At 34.6% G+C, this 14,565-nt stretch overlaps 1 protein-coding gene across 2 annotated transcripts in view; it reads right to left on the bottom strand.

Moving 5' to 3' along the window:
* Positions 1–1,401: 1,401 nt before the first annotated feature.
* Positions 1,402–14,565, bottom strand: part of IRAK1BP1 (interleukin 1 receptor associated kinase 1 binding protein 1) — a 36,999-nt gene continuing 23,835 nt past the window's right edge. For both annotated transcript variants that reach the window (XM_004470800.5, XM_004470799.4), the window contains 2 exons: positions 7,229–7,359; positions 1,402–7,122 (listed from right to left, as the gene is read on the bottom strand). In XM_004470800.5, coding sequence (XP_004470857.1) covers positions 6,852–7,122; positions 7,229–7,359 — 402 coding nt within the window. In that variant the 3' untranslated portion in view covers positions 1,402–6,851. The remainder of the gene's footprint in view (positions 7,123–7,228; positions 7,360–14,565) is intronic.

The following is a 14,565-nucleotide window of genomic DNA, read 5'->3' as shown; positions in this document are numbered from 1 at the left end:
TGCTAGTGTGGTGGCTAACCATTTAGATAAAACATACTTGGGCTGGAATTTGATTTATTTGAATCATTACATGTAGCAGTTTGATATGGTTATGAATTCCAAATATAGATATTGTATTATGTTTGTAATCTGGTCTGTACCTGGGCATGGTTAACTTATGATTTGGGCTTTAATTTAGCCAAATCATTAGGGTGTTGAGTCCCAACCTCTTAGTGGGTGGGGACTTAGAGATAAAAGGCATTGCAAAGGACAGATTTGAGGGTTTTTTTTTAAAAAAAGATTTATTTCTCCCCTTCCCCTCTCCCTCTGCCCTGCTGTTTTTGTTGTCTGTGTCCATTCATTGTGTGATGTTCTGTATCTGTTTCTCTTTTTGGTCTTCTCATTTTTTTTCCTCTAGGATTCACCAGATTTCAATCCTGGGAACCTCTGTTGTGGAAAGAGCTTCCCTGTTAGCTGTGTCATCTCTGTTCCTGGTTTCTGCTGCACTTCACCTTGACTCTCCCCTTCATCTCTTTTGTTGCATCATTATCTTCCTGTATGACTCACTTGTGCAGGCCCTGGCTCACCATGTGGGCACTGGCTTGCTGCACAGGCATGCTTTTTCCTCTTCTTTTTCACCCCAGGGTGAAACCAAGGGATCAAACCCAGGTCCTCCTAGGGCGGAAGCCCTATCACTTGAGCCACGTCTGCTTCCCTGAGTTGAGGGTTTTGGTGTTGGAGTTTTGATGTTGGAGTTTGATGCTGAAGCCTTAAGCTGGAGTCCCGGGAAGTAAGCTCACAGAGGAAAGAGAAGCAACCCCCAGGAAGAGAGGAACCCTGAGTCCAGGAAGAAGCAAGACCCTGGAAGAGAGGAACCCAGGAAGCCTGAACCCTTGCAGATGTCAGCAGCCATCTTGCTCCAACACGTGAAAATAGACTTTGGTGAGGGAAGTAACTTAATGCTTTATGGCCTGGTAACTGTAAGCTTCTACCCCAAATAAATACCCTTTATAAAACCCAACAGATTTCTGGTACTTTGCATCAACAACCCTTTGGCTAATACTTTGAGAGACCTGTGAGGCACCATCAAGCATATCAGTACAGACATTATGAGAGTCCCAAAAGGAGAAAAATGAAAGAAAGAGGCAGAAGGAATATTTGAAGAAATAATGGCAGAAAACTTCTCAAATTTAATTTGAAGGTTTGAACCCTGGACCTCCTATATGGTAGACAGATGCTCTATTGGTTGAGCCAAATCCACTGCCCACACTAATTATTTTTAATTGAAATTACAATAAATATATATTTAATAGAAAGGAAATGCATAAAAACTTTTTGTATGTTACAAATTTATTATTGCTATCAAAGTATAAACTTAATTTTCTAAAATAGGCTTTGGAAATAAAATTAATGACAAAAAAGTTCAGTGTTAAGCATCTGTTTATTCAGAGTTATAAGTTAATTACATTTACTTGATACAAATTTATAGTGGTTGCAGTCAATATTTTACAAACAACTTCCCTGGACAGTGTATTATGGACTGCTGATAAGGAATGTGTGGCACAAAAGGTAATGACCCTCAGTGGTGACAAATGACATGAAGGGTAAATATACATATTTATATAGTTGATCCAAAAAGTTTGAAATGAATATAAGTTCTGAAACAATTTAAAAGCCTAGTTTATATAATACTGCATGTTGTCAGATAGCCACAGAATCCTTTTCTGAGAAATCTAAGCTTTGGAAAAACAAAAGCATATCTCTTGGAGATAAAGTTTGCAAACATAGTTTGAATATTCTGGAATCAGGCTCTGCATTCCATTTCCCATCTTCCCTGTGGACCAATGTTTAGGAACTCTGCTATAACAGGAAACAGTATCCCTCTGATTTGGGAATACAGCAGAATATGCAACAGTCAAGTGTTTCTCTCCTCAGCCTTTTATTAGCAAAACCCCGGAGCTCTTGAGGAGCACAGAGACTTGTGCAAAGACAGAGTAAAGATAACTAGGATGTAATTAATGTGATCAGTGTAAAACTAATGTGCATATAATGTGAGGAACTCTTTACCTGTTTTTAGCTTTTTGCCCAATATTGTTTGTCAAAGGGAAGAAACAGAAGGATGGGTGATATAATCTCTAATTTTTCAAAGACACTTCTATTTTGAAAAACAGGTACTCCTTCCTCCTCCTAACTGCCACCAGATGGTAAGTAACACGGTATTTGGAGCACTGTTTTTTTTTTTAATTCAGAGATGAGTGACTTATTTTAGGATCATTTAAATTAGCACTTTCTCCTGCCACCTTGGTTTTTTAAATCTCTTAGTGTGAAAACTAATTTTAGTTTTTGGTTTACTAATATTTTCTCATTAGTTTTACTAAGCATATAAACCCTGATAAACCTTAAGCCCTACATAGTAAATCATATATGCTTTTGCTTAGTCTTTTTTATTTTTATCATTGTTTTAATAGAACCAATGTATATTTGCAGTCCAAAGCTGCCATTTGTTCATTTTGATGTAGGATTTGTGATCATCCACAAGTGACATGGCTATCTGAGAGTCACTGTAGGGTGGGTGTTGAGGCCAGAGCTCCAGAAGAGTGGCTGAAACAAATATCTTTCTGATAAACAACTAATAAAAGAGTTTTGTTCTTTTAATAAAATAGGGCAAATAATCCCTCTTGAAAGATTTCTGTTACCTCTGGCCTGAAAACAGTTGCTTGACTTGAATTAGTGACTATGAATTCCAGTGTTATAAGATACCAGAACATTTCAAAGTAATTTGGGCCAAATTGAGTTATGATTAGAAACTATTTGACTACAAATATAACATATAATATTAAATGTTTATGTGATTTTAATTAAGCAAATTAATGTACATAGTGTTTGTTTTCCTGGGATGAGTAATAAAGCATTTGTTTCCACATGATTTTATAAAGTATATAATAAAATATTAACTACCACTTTGACCTTAGAACTCATGCTTTTACTTTTGAAGGCTGTATGAACTTCTCACTATCAAATTCTTGTCAACAAATCTGACAATATTGGGATATCCTTGATCTACATTCCTGAGGCTCACATAACAATTATTACAGGATATGAGGTACAGCATTTTAAGTTACAAATTATTTTCCCAGGTCTTACTTATTTACATTGAAGTTGGATTAACTGTTAAATAAAAATACTGACAAAAGTAAAATAAATTATTACGGAAGAAATGTAAACTTTATAAATATAAATAAATGGGATCCCAAATTTTATCAGTAATATACAGAAATCTTACTTTAATAGCTTTTTCTTATAAAAACAGGAACTTGGAATATAGTGGGTCTATGTCAATTTTCCTAATAAAAATTCTTGTTGTCTTTCAGAAGTCAATAATTGTAATTTGCTGCTTTCTGTAAAGGGTTTTTTTTTTTTTTTAAAGGGGGTTCAGTAGAAAGTAATGAAGTAATATTGTCAAGTTTAGGATAGATTTACTCCTGCAAGAGTTTATTTAGAGGATTTTGTGGTACAGGTCCCCTAAATAATTCATTTGGAGATTCTAGTGTAACTCACAACTAAATTTGACACCATGAGTTTTAAATACAATGATGTCATAAATATCCAATTCAGTCTTCAAAGGATTTAGTCCTTTAGCTGATCATAGAAGTATAGGAATGTGCATTTTTGGAATTTCTTGAAAAAATATTTAAAAAATCTAAAAAATATCTTCTAACTTAAAAAATTTTGTTTTCAGGTATTTAATGCTAAATTGAAAACCCACTTTACTGAATATGATGGAATAAATATATTATGAAGTCATAGGCAAGAACTTTTTTCCTTGATGCACAGCCTCAGTTCTCCTTTTATTTAACTCAAATTGATAAATAGCAGAATTTATTTAAATTGTTTTTGAAATAAAATTTCAGCATCTAGAACTTGACTTTTTGAAAACTTAATTTTTAATATGACTATTTTTCACATCTTCTTAATGGGGGAGGAATTGTAAAAACTAAGTTTCAATTGCGTTGACAATAATCAAAGGATGTGGTCGATAAAATGGCTCTCATTTACTGAGTGACTGCCAAATGCTAGGCATTGTTCTCATAGTCTTATATTTATCAACTTTAATCCTTGTAGTAATATTGCAAGGTAGGTACTATTAGCCTATTTCATTAATAAGGAAAGAAAAACTTAAAGAGATGAACTGTCTTGTTAAGTCTACACAACTGGTAAATTCTCTCAGCAAATATTTAAGAGTCTTCTATGTGTCAATCCTGACAATGTGCTGGGGCTGGCAATGTAGTCGTGAACAAGAAAGAGAAGATTCTTATTCTCAAGGACCTTAGACTCTAGTAGCAAAATCAGGATTTGAATCTAGGGTGTTGGACCCCCAAGCTTTTCTTATGTATCCCCCTTGTTCCCCAATGGCTCTCCAGTAGATAAAGATAAAATTAGTTCAGTGCTGCTTGGGAAAGTGGATGGCGATGGAAACTATAAAGCAGATTATGTTGTAGGAAAGAAATATTGGTATATGAGAGTCAATATAAATCAAAGCAAAAGCCAAAGAACCTAGCTGTATGGTGGGGAATTGATGGCCTCTGCTGGCTAACAGATATGGCTTATGATCACCTATAGATAATAAGTAATGCAATAATAGTGACATATACTTGCTATTAAATCTCATATAGCCTTAAGGATTAGTATTATCTCAGTTTATAACCCTGTGCTGTCCACCATGGTGGCAACTCTTGAGTTTTTGGATATGTGGTTAGTGCAACTGAGAAACAGTATTAAATTTAAATTTAAAAACTGATACATGATCCAGTTTCTGGAAATTTTTTAGACATGTTTGGAGCAACTTAGATATGTAAATCTATTTTTTCACTGTACACTTTCAGACATTTAAATATAGATCAAGTATTTCCAGTGAAAATTTAGTGTCTGAATTGAGAGGTACTATAATGTAAAATATATACTGGATTTTGGAGACTTAGTACAAAAAAAAAAAGTAAAATATCACATTAATGATTTTTAAAATATTGACATATACTAAAATGATAATATTTTACATATACTGGGTTAAATAAAATATTGTTAAAATTAATTTTACCTTATTCTTTTTATTTTTTACTTTTTGCTTTTTTAATGTCTTCTAGAAAATTTCAAATTATATATATAGCTTGTATTATATTTATATTGTACCAAACTGGTATAACCTAAGGAGCTCTGATGAAGGGAGTTGATCTATATATTTTGTCTTTTATTTTGGACCATCAAAAATCTCTTCTTGGTGGACACCGCACTGCACTTTTATCAAAAGCTGACTTGGCCCAATGGATAGGGCGTCCACCCATCACATGGGAGGTCCGTGGTTCAAACCCCGGGCCTCCTTGACCCATGTGGAGCTGGTCCATGGGCAGTGCTGATGTGCGCAAGGAGTGCCCTGCCATGCAGGGGTGTCCCTGCATAGGGGAGCCCCATGCGCAAGGAGTGTGCCCTGTAAGGAAAGCCGCCCAGCGTGAAAGAAAGTGCAGCCCACCCAAGAATGGCGCCGCACACATGGAGAGCTGATGCAGCAAGATGACGCAACAAAAAGAAACACAGATTCCCGGTGCCGCTGATAAGGATAGAAGCGGTTACAGAACAACACACAGCGAATGGACACAGAGAACAGACACCTGGCGGGGGGGGGGGGGGAGGTGGGAAGGAGAGAGAAATAAAAAAAAATCTTAAAAAAAAAGCTATGCAATGCTCATCATTATTTCTATCAATATTGCAAAGTTATTACTGATAGGGTCACTGGTCTGGACCTTAAGATAGTGGTCTGTGCACCTATAAGAGAGTGGTCTGTGCACCTATAAGAGAACTGCTAGATGTGTTGAGAGACACAGTCCTCAATGGGTCTCATGTATACACAACATATCTTGCTGGGTGTGTTGAGAAGGTAAGACTTTGACTGCTCTTTACATGAGCCACTTCTCAGGTTTGTGTTTGTAGTAACCATCTTTGAGGGATGAGGTAATGTCTACCTCTAGGACCAAAGGGCAGGTTTGCTTCTGCTCAGGATAAAAGCAGTGAATCCCCCAAGCTCAGTATTCCTCAGCAAAAACAGAAGCCTACCGCATATGTAGCAATACCATGTATGGCAATATAGCATTGCCCCCATGAGTCTGGGGATAAGGGGAACCAATGCAAACTGGCTGATGCTCATGCTGCTTGTTGTTCTATGAGTAATAAAGTCCTTTGTCTTTGATCTAGTGGTCTTGTGGCTTTTCCCAGCATCCATGAAACAGTAACAGGATAACTTATAAACTTGTAAGTAGAGTAAAATAAAATCTTAGACCTGACAGGATGAACTTAAAATTATGTATCTGTACTCATCAGGAATTGTAAAAAGTGATTAGTTTTGATGGGATATAATAATTTCCTTTCATACATAAAAATTTTGCCTTATTGTTTTAAAAATTTAATTTGCCAAAGCCTAGTTTTATATAAAACTTGGTTTCATAGAAAATCATAACTGAGAAAATACTAGATAAAAAATCTGTTAGGAATCAAGATAATAAAATAGCATCAATATTTCTTCCTGCAGTAGAAATAGAAAAACAACATACATATCACTGGTATGAACTGTTAGCATCAAATGTAAACATTTATTTCCCAAATTTAAGAAGTTGCCGGAGTAAGTTTTTGAAACTAGAAACAGAAAATGAACATAAATATCCTATGGGACTATATTCACGGATTGACAGATTTTTAGAAGAAACATTTTATATGCTATACAATATAAATATTGAAACGTATATATTCAGGACAAAAGCAAACATTATAAAAAGTATAAAAATGGGCAAAAAGATACAAAGACAATATTTTTTATGGGATTAATTTCAGAGATGCTTTTTTTTCTTTTCTTTCCCTTTTACCTCAAAAGTTATAAATACTTTAGAAGCAGCATGTATTGTTGCACTTTTGATTTTTTGTTGTATAGTTAATGAACTTGAGAGTCTTGATGATTGGTGATCATCTATTTGGCCTTCCCATTCTTTTGTTTCTTCTTCTTTGATTAATAAAGGTTTTCCTAGGGTTTGGCCAACAAGGTTACAGACTTCTTGTGCTTTACGCCATGCATTCTCAACAGCAACAAGACAAGCTTGCCGTCTAGGAATTAAATGCAGAGATTATTTGTATGAAAATTAATTAACCATAGTACTGAATAGTTTTCTTTAAGGAATTGTTAATTTAGTTAAAGATATGCTCAACTTACCGAAGATTCTCAACAGAACCTGGTGTATGATAGAACTGAGGTGGACTGATGACAACAGAGCTATCTAGCTTTTCAACAAGAAAGTTACAAATATTTTGCATTTTTCCAAATTCAGTAAATGTAATGCAGACCTGTAAATGAAATGACACTTGAAATTATTTTTATGTCTGATGTACTGTTTCAAAATTTTCTCTAAATGTCAGTTTAAAAAGTCAAGCTGGATTACACTGAAGTCATTCTATAATATGTACTAGATGATAAAAGCCTATCTGATACTCATAATTAAAGTTAATTTAAAAATTTGTTATTAAATTTAGGATTTTTACATATCAACTTGAAACTCATCTGTTGTTGACCTGGATATTTAAAAGTTCATCTTACTAGTCAGGGATTTTTTTTTTTTTTTTTTTTAGGAGGTACCAGGATTGAACCCAGTACCTCATACATGTGAAGCATGTGCTCAACCACTGAACTATACCCACTTCCCTAGTAAGGGATTTTTTATGAAAGAGAATTGGAGGATTTTCCCTTCACTTTAATATGTGGCTAAATTCTAACCCTGGTTAATTTTTCACAACTCCCATGTCTAATCTTCATGCAATTAACTTCTGATTAGCAGAAATGTAGTAGTAATACACTTCACTGCTGTCTTGAGGTATGTATCTTCTTCCAACTGTTATTTCCAGATGTATTTGCTGAAGCAGGTGTATTTCACTATCATCTCTATTTTTATTATATGTTGATGTATTCCTTATATTCAAAGATATTTAAAACTATAGTCTTCAAACCTTTTAGGGAAATAAACCAAACTCCATCTTTAAAGAAAACCTTACATCAAAAGCCCAATATGTAAACAAAAAAGTACAGGTACTGAGAGAAGGTGTGAGGTGGCCTCTGGAGTCATCTTATACAATGCAGAATTTTGTAATGCTTTAATCATAAATGTTATCTAGAGTCAGATTAGCGTTCCATCTGGCTTCAATACTGAGTATCAGTTCAGAGCAAGAGGCAAGGGAACAAGGATTAAGCCTGCTGTTTTCTCTTTTAGTTGAACCAGCATCTACTTTCTAATTATTATTCTATTGGTTTCCTTTCAAGGAATAATTAAAGCAGTCCATTCTGCTCCCATTTCATTACCACACTGCTTTTCTTAATCTCATACCAGTTTTATAGTTTATATTCCAAGAAAGTTTGTGGAGTTACCAATGATCTTATCCTGTCTCCTGATTCTTAACATTTGATCTTTAACACTGCCAACACTTCACTGCCACCCACCCTCCCCAACTTGCCAAATTTCTCTCTTTTGGCTTCCCAGACATTATTTTTATGATATTCCTTGAAACAATCTTTTCTGTTTTCTTCAGGCTCCACTTTATCATCTTGTTCCTTAGCCATAGGCATGCAACATTTAAATTTCTGTGATCCTTTCTGGAACTCTTTTACCATCTAGTCTATTTTTTTTTTTAGATTTGTAAACTTTTTATTATGGAAAATTTCAAATAGTCACAAAAGTAGAGTTTATAGTATAAGGAACCGGACACTCATTATGCAGCTTCAACAATTGCTACCTGCAATTTCAATTTATTTTTTACTTTACATACACTACACATACTCTATATTCTTTTTGGTCTCAAGTTCTATGAATTTTGATAAATGCACAAAGATGTACAACCATGATAACAAATATTTAGAATTATTTTATAACCCTCCAATATTTCCTCAAGCAGCCCCTTTGAAATTGACTCCTTCCCCCACTCCCAAACCCTGGCAACCATTGATCTGTTCACCATCTTTACACATTTGACTTTTCTAAAATGCCATATAAATGGAATCATACAATATGTAGCCTTTTTAGTCTGGCTTCTTTCAGTTAGCATAATGCATTTAAAATGCATCTGTTTTCTTGTATATAGTTTTTTTTTTCCTTTTTATTACTGATTAGTATTCCATAAAATGGATGTACCACAGTTTGAAAAACATTAGAGTTGTGGGGAGCCACCCGCTGTGAAATCTATTTACAGCCTCCAACAACATGGGCGGATTTCACAACTACCTCAGCCCTGCCCCTCCATTTCCTTCTTCTTCTTCCTCCTTGTTTCTTTGTTCTCCCCTTCCCGCCACAACTCTGGTGACCAAAGCAAGCACGCATGCGCAAGGTGCGAAACTCTGCAGACCCGGCACGAACTTTCAGCCAATCCCCTCCTTGGACGTCTGCCACCCGCAAAACCAGCTTACCACCTATGGACATGCTCCCTTCCCTCAGTATAAATTCCCATGTTCTACCCCCAATAAACGAGGCTTGATCAGAACCCTGTCTTGCCTCCATTCTTCTCTCGACTCCTGCCCCTCCCCCTGCTTCTTCCCACAGGCCCCTGGACTCGCCCCCACTGGTTTCGGGCAAGAGTTGCTTCTAGTTTTGGGCTACTACGAATAAACTTTTTCAAAGATGTATGGCAGTTCGAGATCCTTTGCATTTTTATATGTATTTTATAAATGACTTTGTCAATTTCTACCAAAAAAAAAAAAAAAGCTGGATTGACATTGACTCTGTAGATGAGTCAGGGAGAAATCACATCTTACTGACATAACGTCTTCTAAAACATGAACAAGTTATGTTTCTCCCTTTATTTAGGCCTTTAATTTCTCTCAGCAATGTTTTATAGTTTTCATTGTAAGGGTCTTTCATATCTTTTAAAAGGTTTATACCTAGGTATTTCAAATTTCTGGTGCTACTTTAAAATAAATTTTTATATTTCTAATTCCCAAATGTTCATTGTTAGTATATAGAAATACATTTGATTTTGGGATGTTGATCTTGTATTTTGCAACTGTACTAAACTAATAAGGTCACATTCTGAGATTCCAGGTACATATGAATTTTTTTTGGTCACTATTCAATCTAGTGCAGATGGTCATGCCACCTGTGACTAAAGACAGTTTTACTTTTCCTTTCCAATCTGGATGCCTTCATTTCTTTTTCTGGCCTGAATGCACTAGCAAGAACTGCAAAGGCAACACTGAATAGAAATGGTGAAAGCAGATGGTCTTTTTCCTCATCTTAAGCACAAAGGATTCATATTTCACCATTAAGTATGATGTTAGCTATAAGTATTTCATAGATGTCCTTTATCAAGTGGAAGAAGTTCCCTTCTATTCAGAGTTGACCGAGATTTTTTTAGGAATGGAAGCTGGATTTTGTTAAATATGTTTTCTGCATTTATTGAAATGATCTTACTGTTTGTTTTTTTAGTTTGTTAATATGGTGACTTATATTGACTGATTTTCAAATATTAAACCAACCTTTCATTCTTGGGATAAGCCACACTTGATCATAAGGAATTATCCTTTTTATATATTATTGGACCTGATTTGCTAATGTACAAGTTTGATATGGTTTATGAATTCCAAAAATAGATATTGGATTATGTTTGTAAACTGGTTTGTATCTGGGCATAATTAAATAAATTATGATTAGGGCTTTATTTGGGCCACTTCAGTAGGCTGTGTCCCTGCCCCCTTGGTGGGCAGGGATTCACAGATAAAAGACATGGTAAAGGCCAGAGTTGGAGTTTTTGATGCTGGAGTTTTGAGCTAAAGACCTGGGAAGTAAGCACATAGAGGAGCTTGGTCATGAGGAAAGAGAAAAGGCCCCGGGAAGAGAAATGGGTTGTTTGTCTGATGGTCTACAGCTGGCTCTGTGGAGATAGCAGAGGAGCTGAGCCCAAAGAGAAGCAAGCCCTGGGAAGAAGGGAACCCAGGAAGCCTGAACCCTGGCAGATGTCAGCAGCCATCTTGCTCCAACATGTGGCAGTAGACTTTGGTAAGGGAAGTAACTTATGCTTTATGAGTTGGTAACTGTGGGCTTCTATCCCAAATAAATACCCTTTATAAAAACCAACTGATTTTTGGTATTTTGCATCAGTACCTCTTTCGCTGACTAATACAGCTAAAATTTTGTTTAGAATTTTTGCACATATGCCTATGATGGATATTGGTCTGTAGTTTTCTTTTCTTTAATGGTTTTATCTGCTGGCCTCACAGAATGAGTTGGGAAGTATTCCATCATTTTTTAGTTTTTTGGAAGAGTTTGTATAAAATTGGTATTATTTCTTCCTTAATTGTATACATTTTCTAATTACACTTTTTTATTTTTTAAAAGATACTTTGGTTACATAAATGTTATACAGAGTATATAGGGGATTCCTATATTAATTTTATTTTTGATTTCTTCTTTGAAACACGGATTATTGAGAAGTGTTATTTAATTTCCAAATATTTGGGGATTTTTCTGAAATCTGTTATTGGTTTCTAATTTAATTCCATTGTGGTCAGAGAACTTACTTTATATGACAGGAATACTTTTAAACTCATTGAGTTTTAAATGGTCAAGAATATGCTATCTTGAAAAGTGTTCCATGTGTACTTTAGAGGAATATACAGTCTGCTGTTGTTGGACTAAGTGTTCTATAAATGTCAATCAGGTCAAATTGTTTGACAATTGTGGCAGTTTGAAATTATTTTATGAATCCCCAAAAGATTGTTTGTGGGCTGGTCCACTCCTGTGGGTGTGAGACCTTTTTTCAATTGGACTACCTCAGCGAGGTGCGACTCAAGTTGAGTCTCTGCCCTCTTGCTGGGTCCAATAAAAAACAGACACACCAAAAAGGAGAGCTCTGTCATATATGATGCTGCCATGTGACAGAGAGCTTCGAGGAGCTGAGGATCTGGAGGGAGATGAGCCATTTGCCTGATAGCTTGCAGGTGAAATTGGGAAGAAAGTGGAGAAGTCAAGCCCAAGAGAAGGGGCAGGTAAGAGACAAGCTCTGTGTCTAGTTGCCCTAAGCTGAGCTTCAGGAGGGAAAGGCAGATGAGGCAGAGCTGGCCTGCCATCTTGCTTCAACATGTGGCAGCTGACTTTGGTGAGAAAGCATCTCTTACAGTGCGTTAAATTGGACTTTTCACAACCTTGTAACTGTAAGTTTTTACTCCCAAATAAATCACCTTTATAAAAGTCAATACATTTCTGGTACTTTGCATCAGCAGCCCTTGGACAAATTAAAATGATAGTGTTTATATACTTACTGATTTTCTACTTGTTTTGTCAATTATTGAGAAAGGGATATTGAAATCTTCAACTAAAACTGTAGAATAAACTACTTCTCTATGCAGTTCTTCATATTTGCTTTAAGTATTTTGAAATATTGATATTAGATGCAGAAATGTTTACAATTGATATGTCCTCTTGATTAGTTGACTCTTTTATGATTATAATCTTCCTGTTGTAATATTCTTTGTTCTAAAATCTACTCTGTTTGATATCATTATAGCTACTCCATTTCCCTTTTGATTCATGTTAATTTTCCATCTTATTACTTTTAACCAATTTATGTCTTCATATTTAAAATATGTTTTTCACAGGCAGTTTTTAGGTAGGACTTGATGAAAATAAGTCTCTTAATGGGAGTATTTAGAACATTTATATTTAAAGTGATTACTGATATGGTTAAATTTAAATCTATCATCTTGCAATTTATTTTCTATTTGTGTCATCTTTTCTTTGTTCCCCTTTTACTCATTTACTGCCTTCTTTTGGATTGAATCTTTTAAAAAAAACTTCCATTTTTTGTCCTTCATTGGCTTATTAGCTATTACTTGTTTGTTGTTTTAGTAATTGCTTTAGGGTTTACAGTAAACATTTACATTATCTCTCTTCAAGAGATGATATACCATTTCACATATAACAATCTTCCAATATTATATTTCTCTTTCTCTCTTCCTAACCTTTGTGCTATTGCTATTACACATTTTACTTTTACATGTTATAATCTCTACAACACATTATTATTCTTGCTTAAGCAGCCAATTCCATTTTACAGAATTTGTGTAATAAGAAAATTAGTTTTTATATTTAACCGTGTGGTTACCATTCTCAGTGTTCTTCATTCCTTTCTACATACTCATATTTTTTTCTGCTATTATTTTCCTACTGTCTAAACAACTTCAAACATTTCTTAGAATGAGTTCTCAGATGACTTCTTTCAGCTTTTAATTGGCTTTTGTTTTTGAAAGGTTTTTGCTGGATATAGAATTCTAGGTTGATGGTTTTTTTTTCTTCCTTTTAATACTTTAAAGATGTTTCGCTGTCTCCTCAGTTGCATATATTTCTGACAAGAAATATGACAACAGATTTCTTATTCTTTGTTACTTTGTACTTTTTTTTTTCCTTTTGCTATTTGTAAGATTTATCACTGGTTCTGAGCAATCTAATTATGTGCATTCATACAGTTTTTCTATTTCAAGTTAGGGTTAGTTGAACTTCTTGGATCGGTGGGATTATAGTTTTCATCAAATTTTTTGGCCATTATATCCTCAATTTTTTTCTCCTATTGTCTGCTCCATTGGGACTCCAATTATATGTATATTGGATTACTTGATGTCCCAAATCTCATTGCTCACTTGGATTTCTTTTCTTTTTAAGTATTTAAAAATTAAATATTAAATACTGTCCAGGTTTCACTTCCTTGTGCAGTTGCCTGGAAGCTCTCCCAAGGCAGTTAGGTGGAACAATTACAGGGTTCTTATCATTTGTTTTCTATTTTTCAGGGATCACAGTGCTCCACTGCCTGTTTTTCACTGTCTTGAATACCATATTTTCATATATTTTGTCCATTATTTGGTTTTTATAAGGAGGAAGAAATATCTGGTCCCATTACTCTATCATGACCAGAGGCAGTAGTCTAATCTATATTTTTAAGAGCAGTATGATGGTTTACTTTTTTTTTTCTTTATTTGGGTTTTTTATTTTATATCTTCCACATCTTTGCTTAAACTTTGAACACATTATACATAAACAGTTATAATTTATAACTGTTTTAATGTTCCTTCCTACTAGTTCTAACATCTGTTTCAGTTTTGAGTTGGTTTGAATTAATATTTTCACTGATTGTGAGTTTTATATTCCTGCTCTTTTGCATACCTGATAATATTTAATTGGATGCTAGACACTGTAAATTTTGTCTTATTAGTGTTGATACGAAAACAGCGGAGCTAGGCTGAGAAATCTGAACTGAGCTTATAGGCATCAGAGTAGCCAATTAAAATAACAAGAGAAATGATCTTTTATATATATATATATATATATATATATATATATATATATATATATATATATATACAGAAAATCCTGAAATAGTTCCACAACGAAGCTATTGGAACTAATAAATGGATTAATCAAAGAGGTGAGGTACAAGATTGATACTCCCAAATCGGTAGTGGTTCTATGTCCTATTAATGAACATCCTGAAGAAGAAATCGAGAAAAAATTCCATTTACCATAG

This window comes from Dasypus novemcinctus, chromosome 11, assembly GCF_030445035.2.
Source record: "Dasypus novemcinctus isolate mDasNov1 chromosome 11, mDasNov1.1.hap2, whole genome shotgun sequence".
Lineage (NCBI taxonomy): Eukaryota > Metazoa > Chordata > Mammalia > Cingulata > Dasypodidae > Dasypus > Dasypus novemcinctus.
Note: the sequence above shows the minus strand (reverse complement) of the source record. Positions and strands in the feature narration are given on the sequence as shown.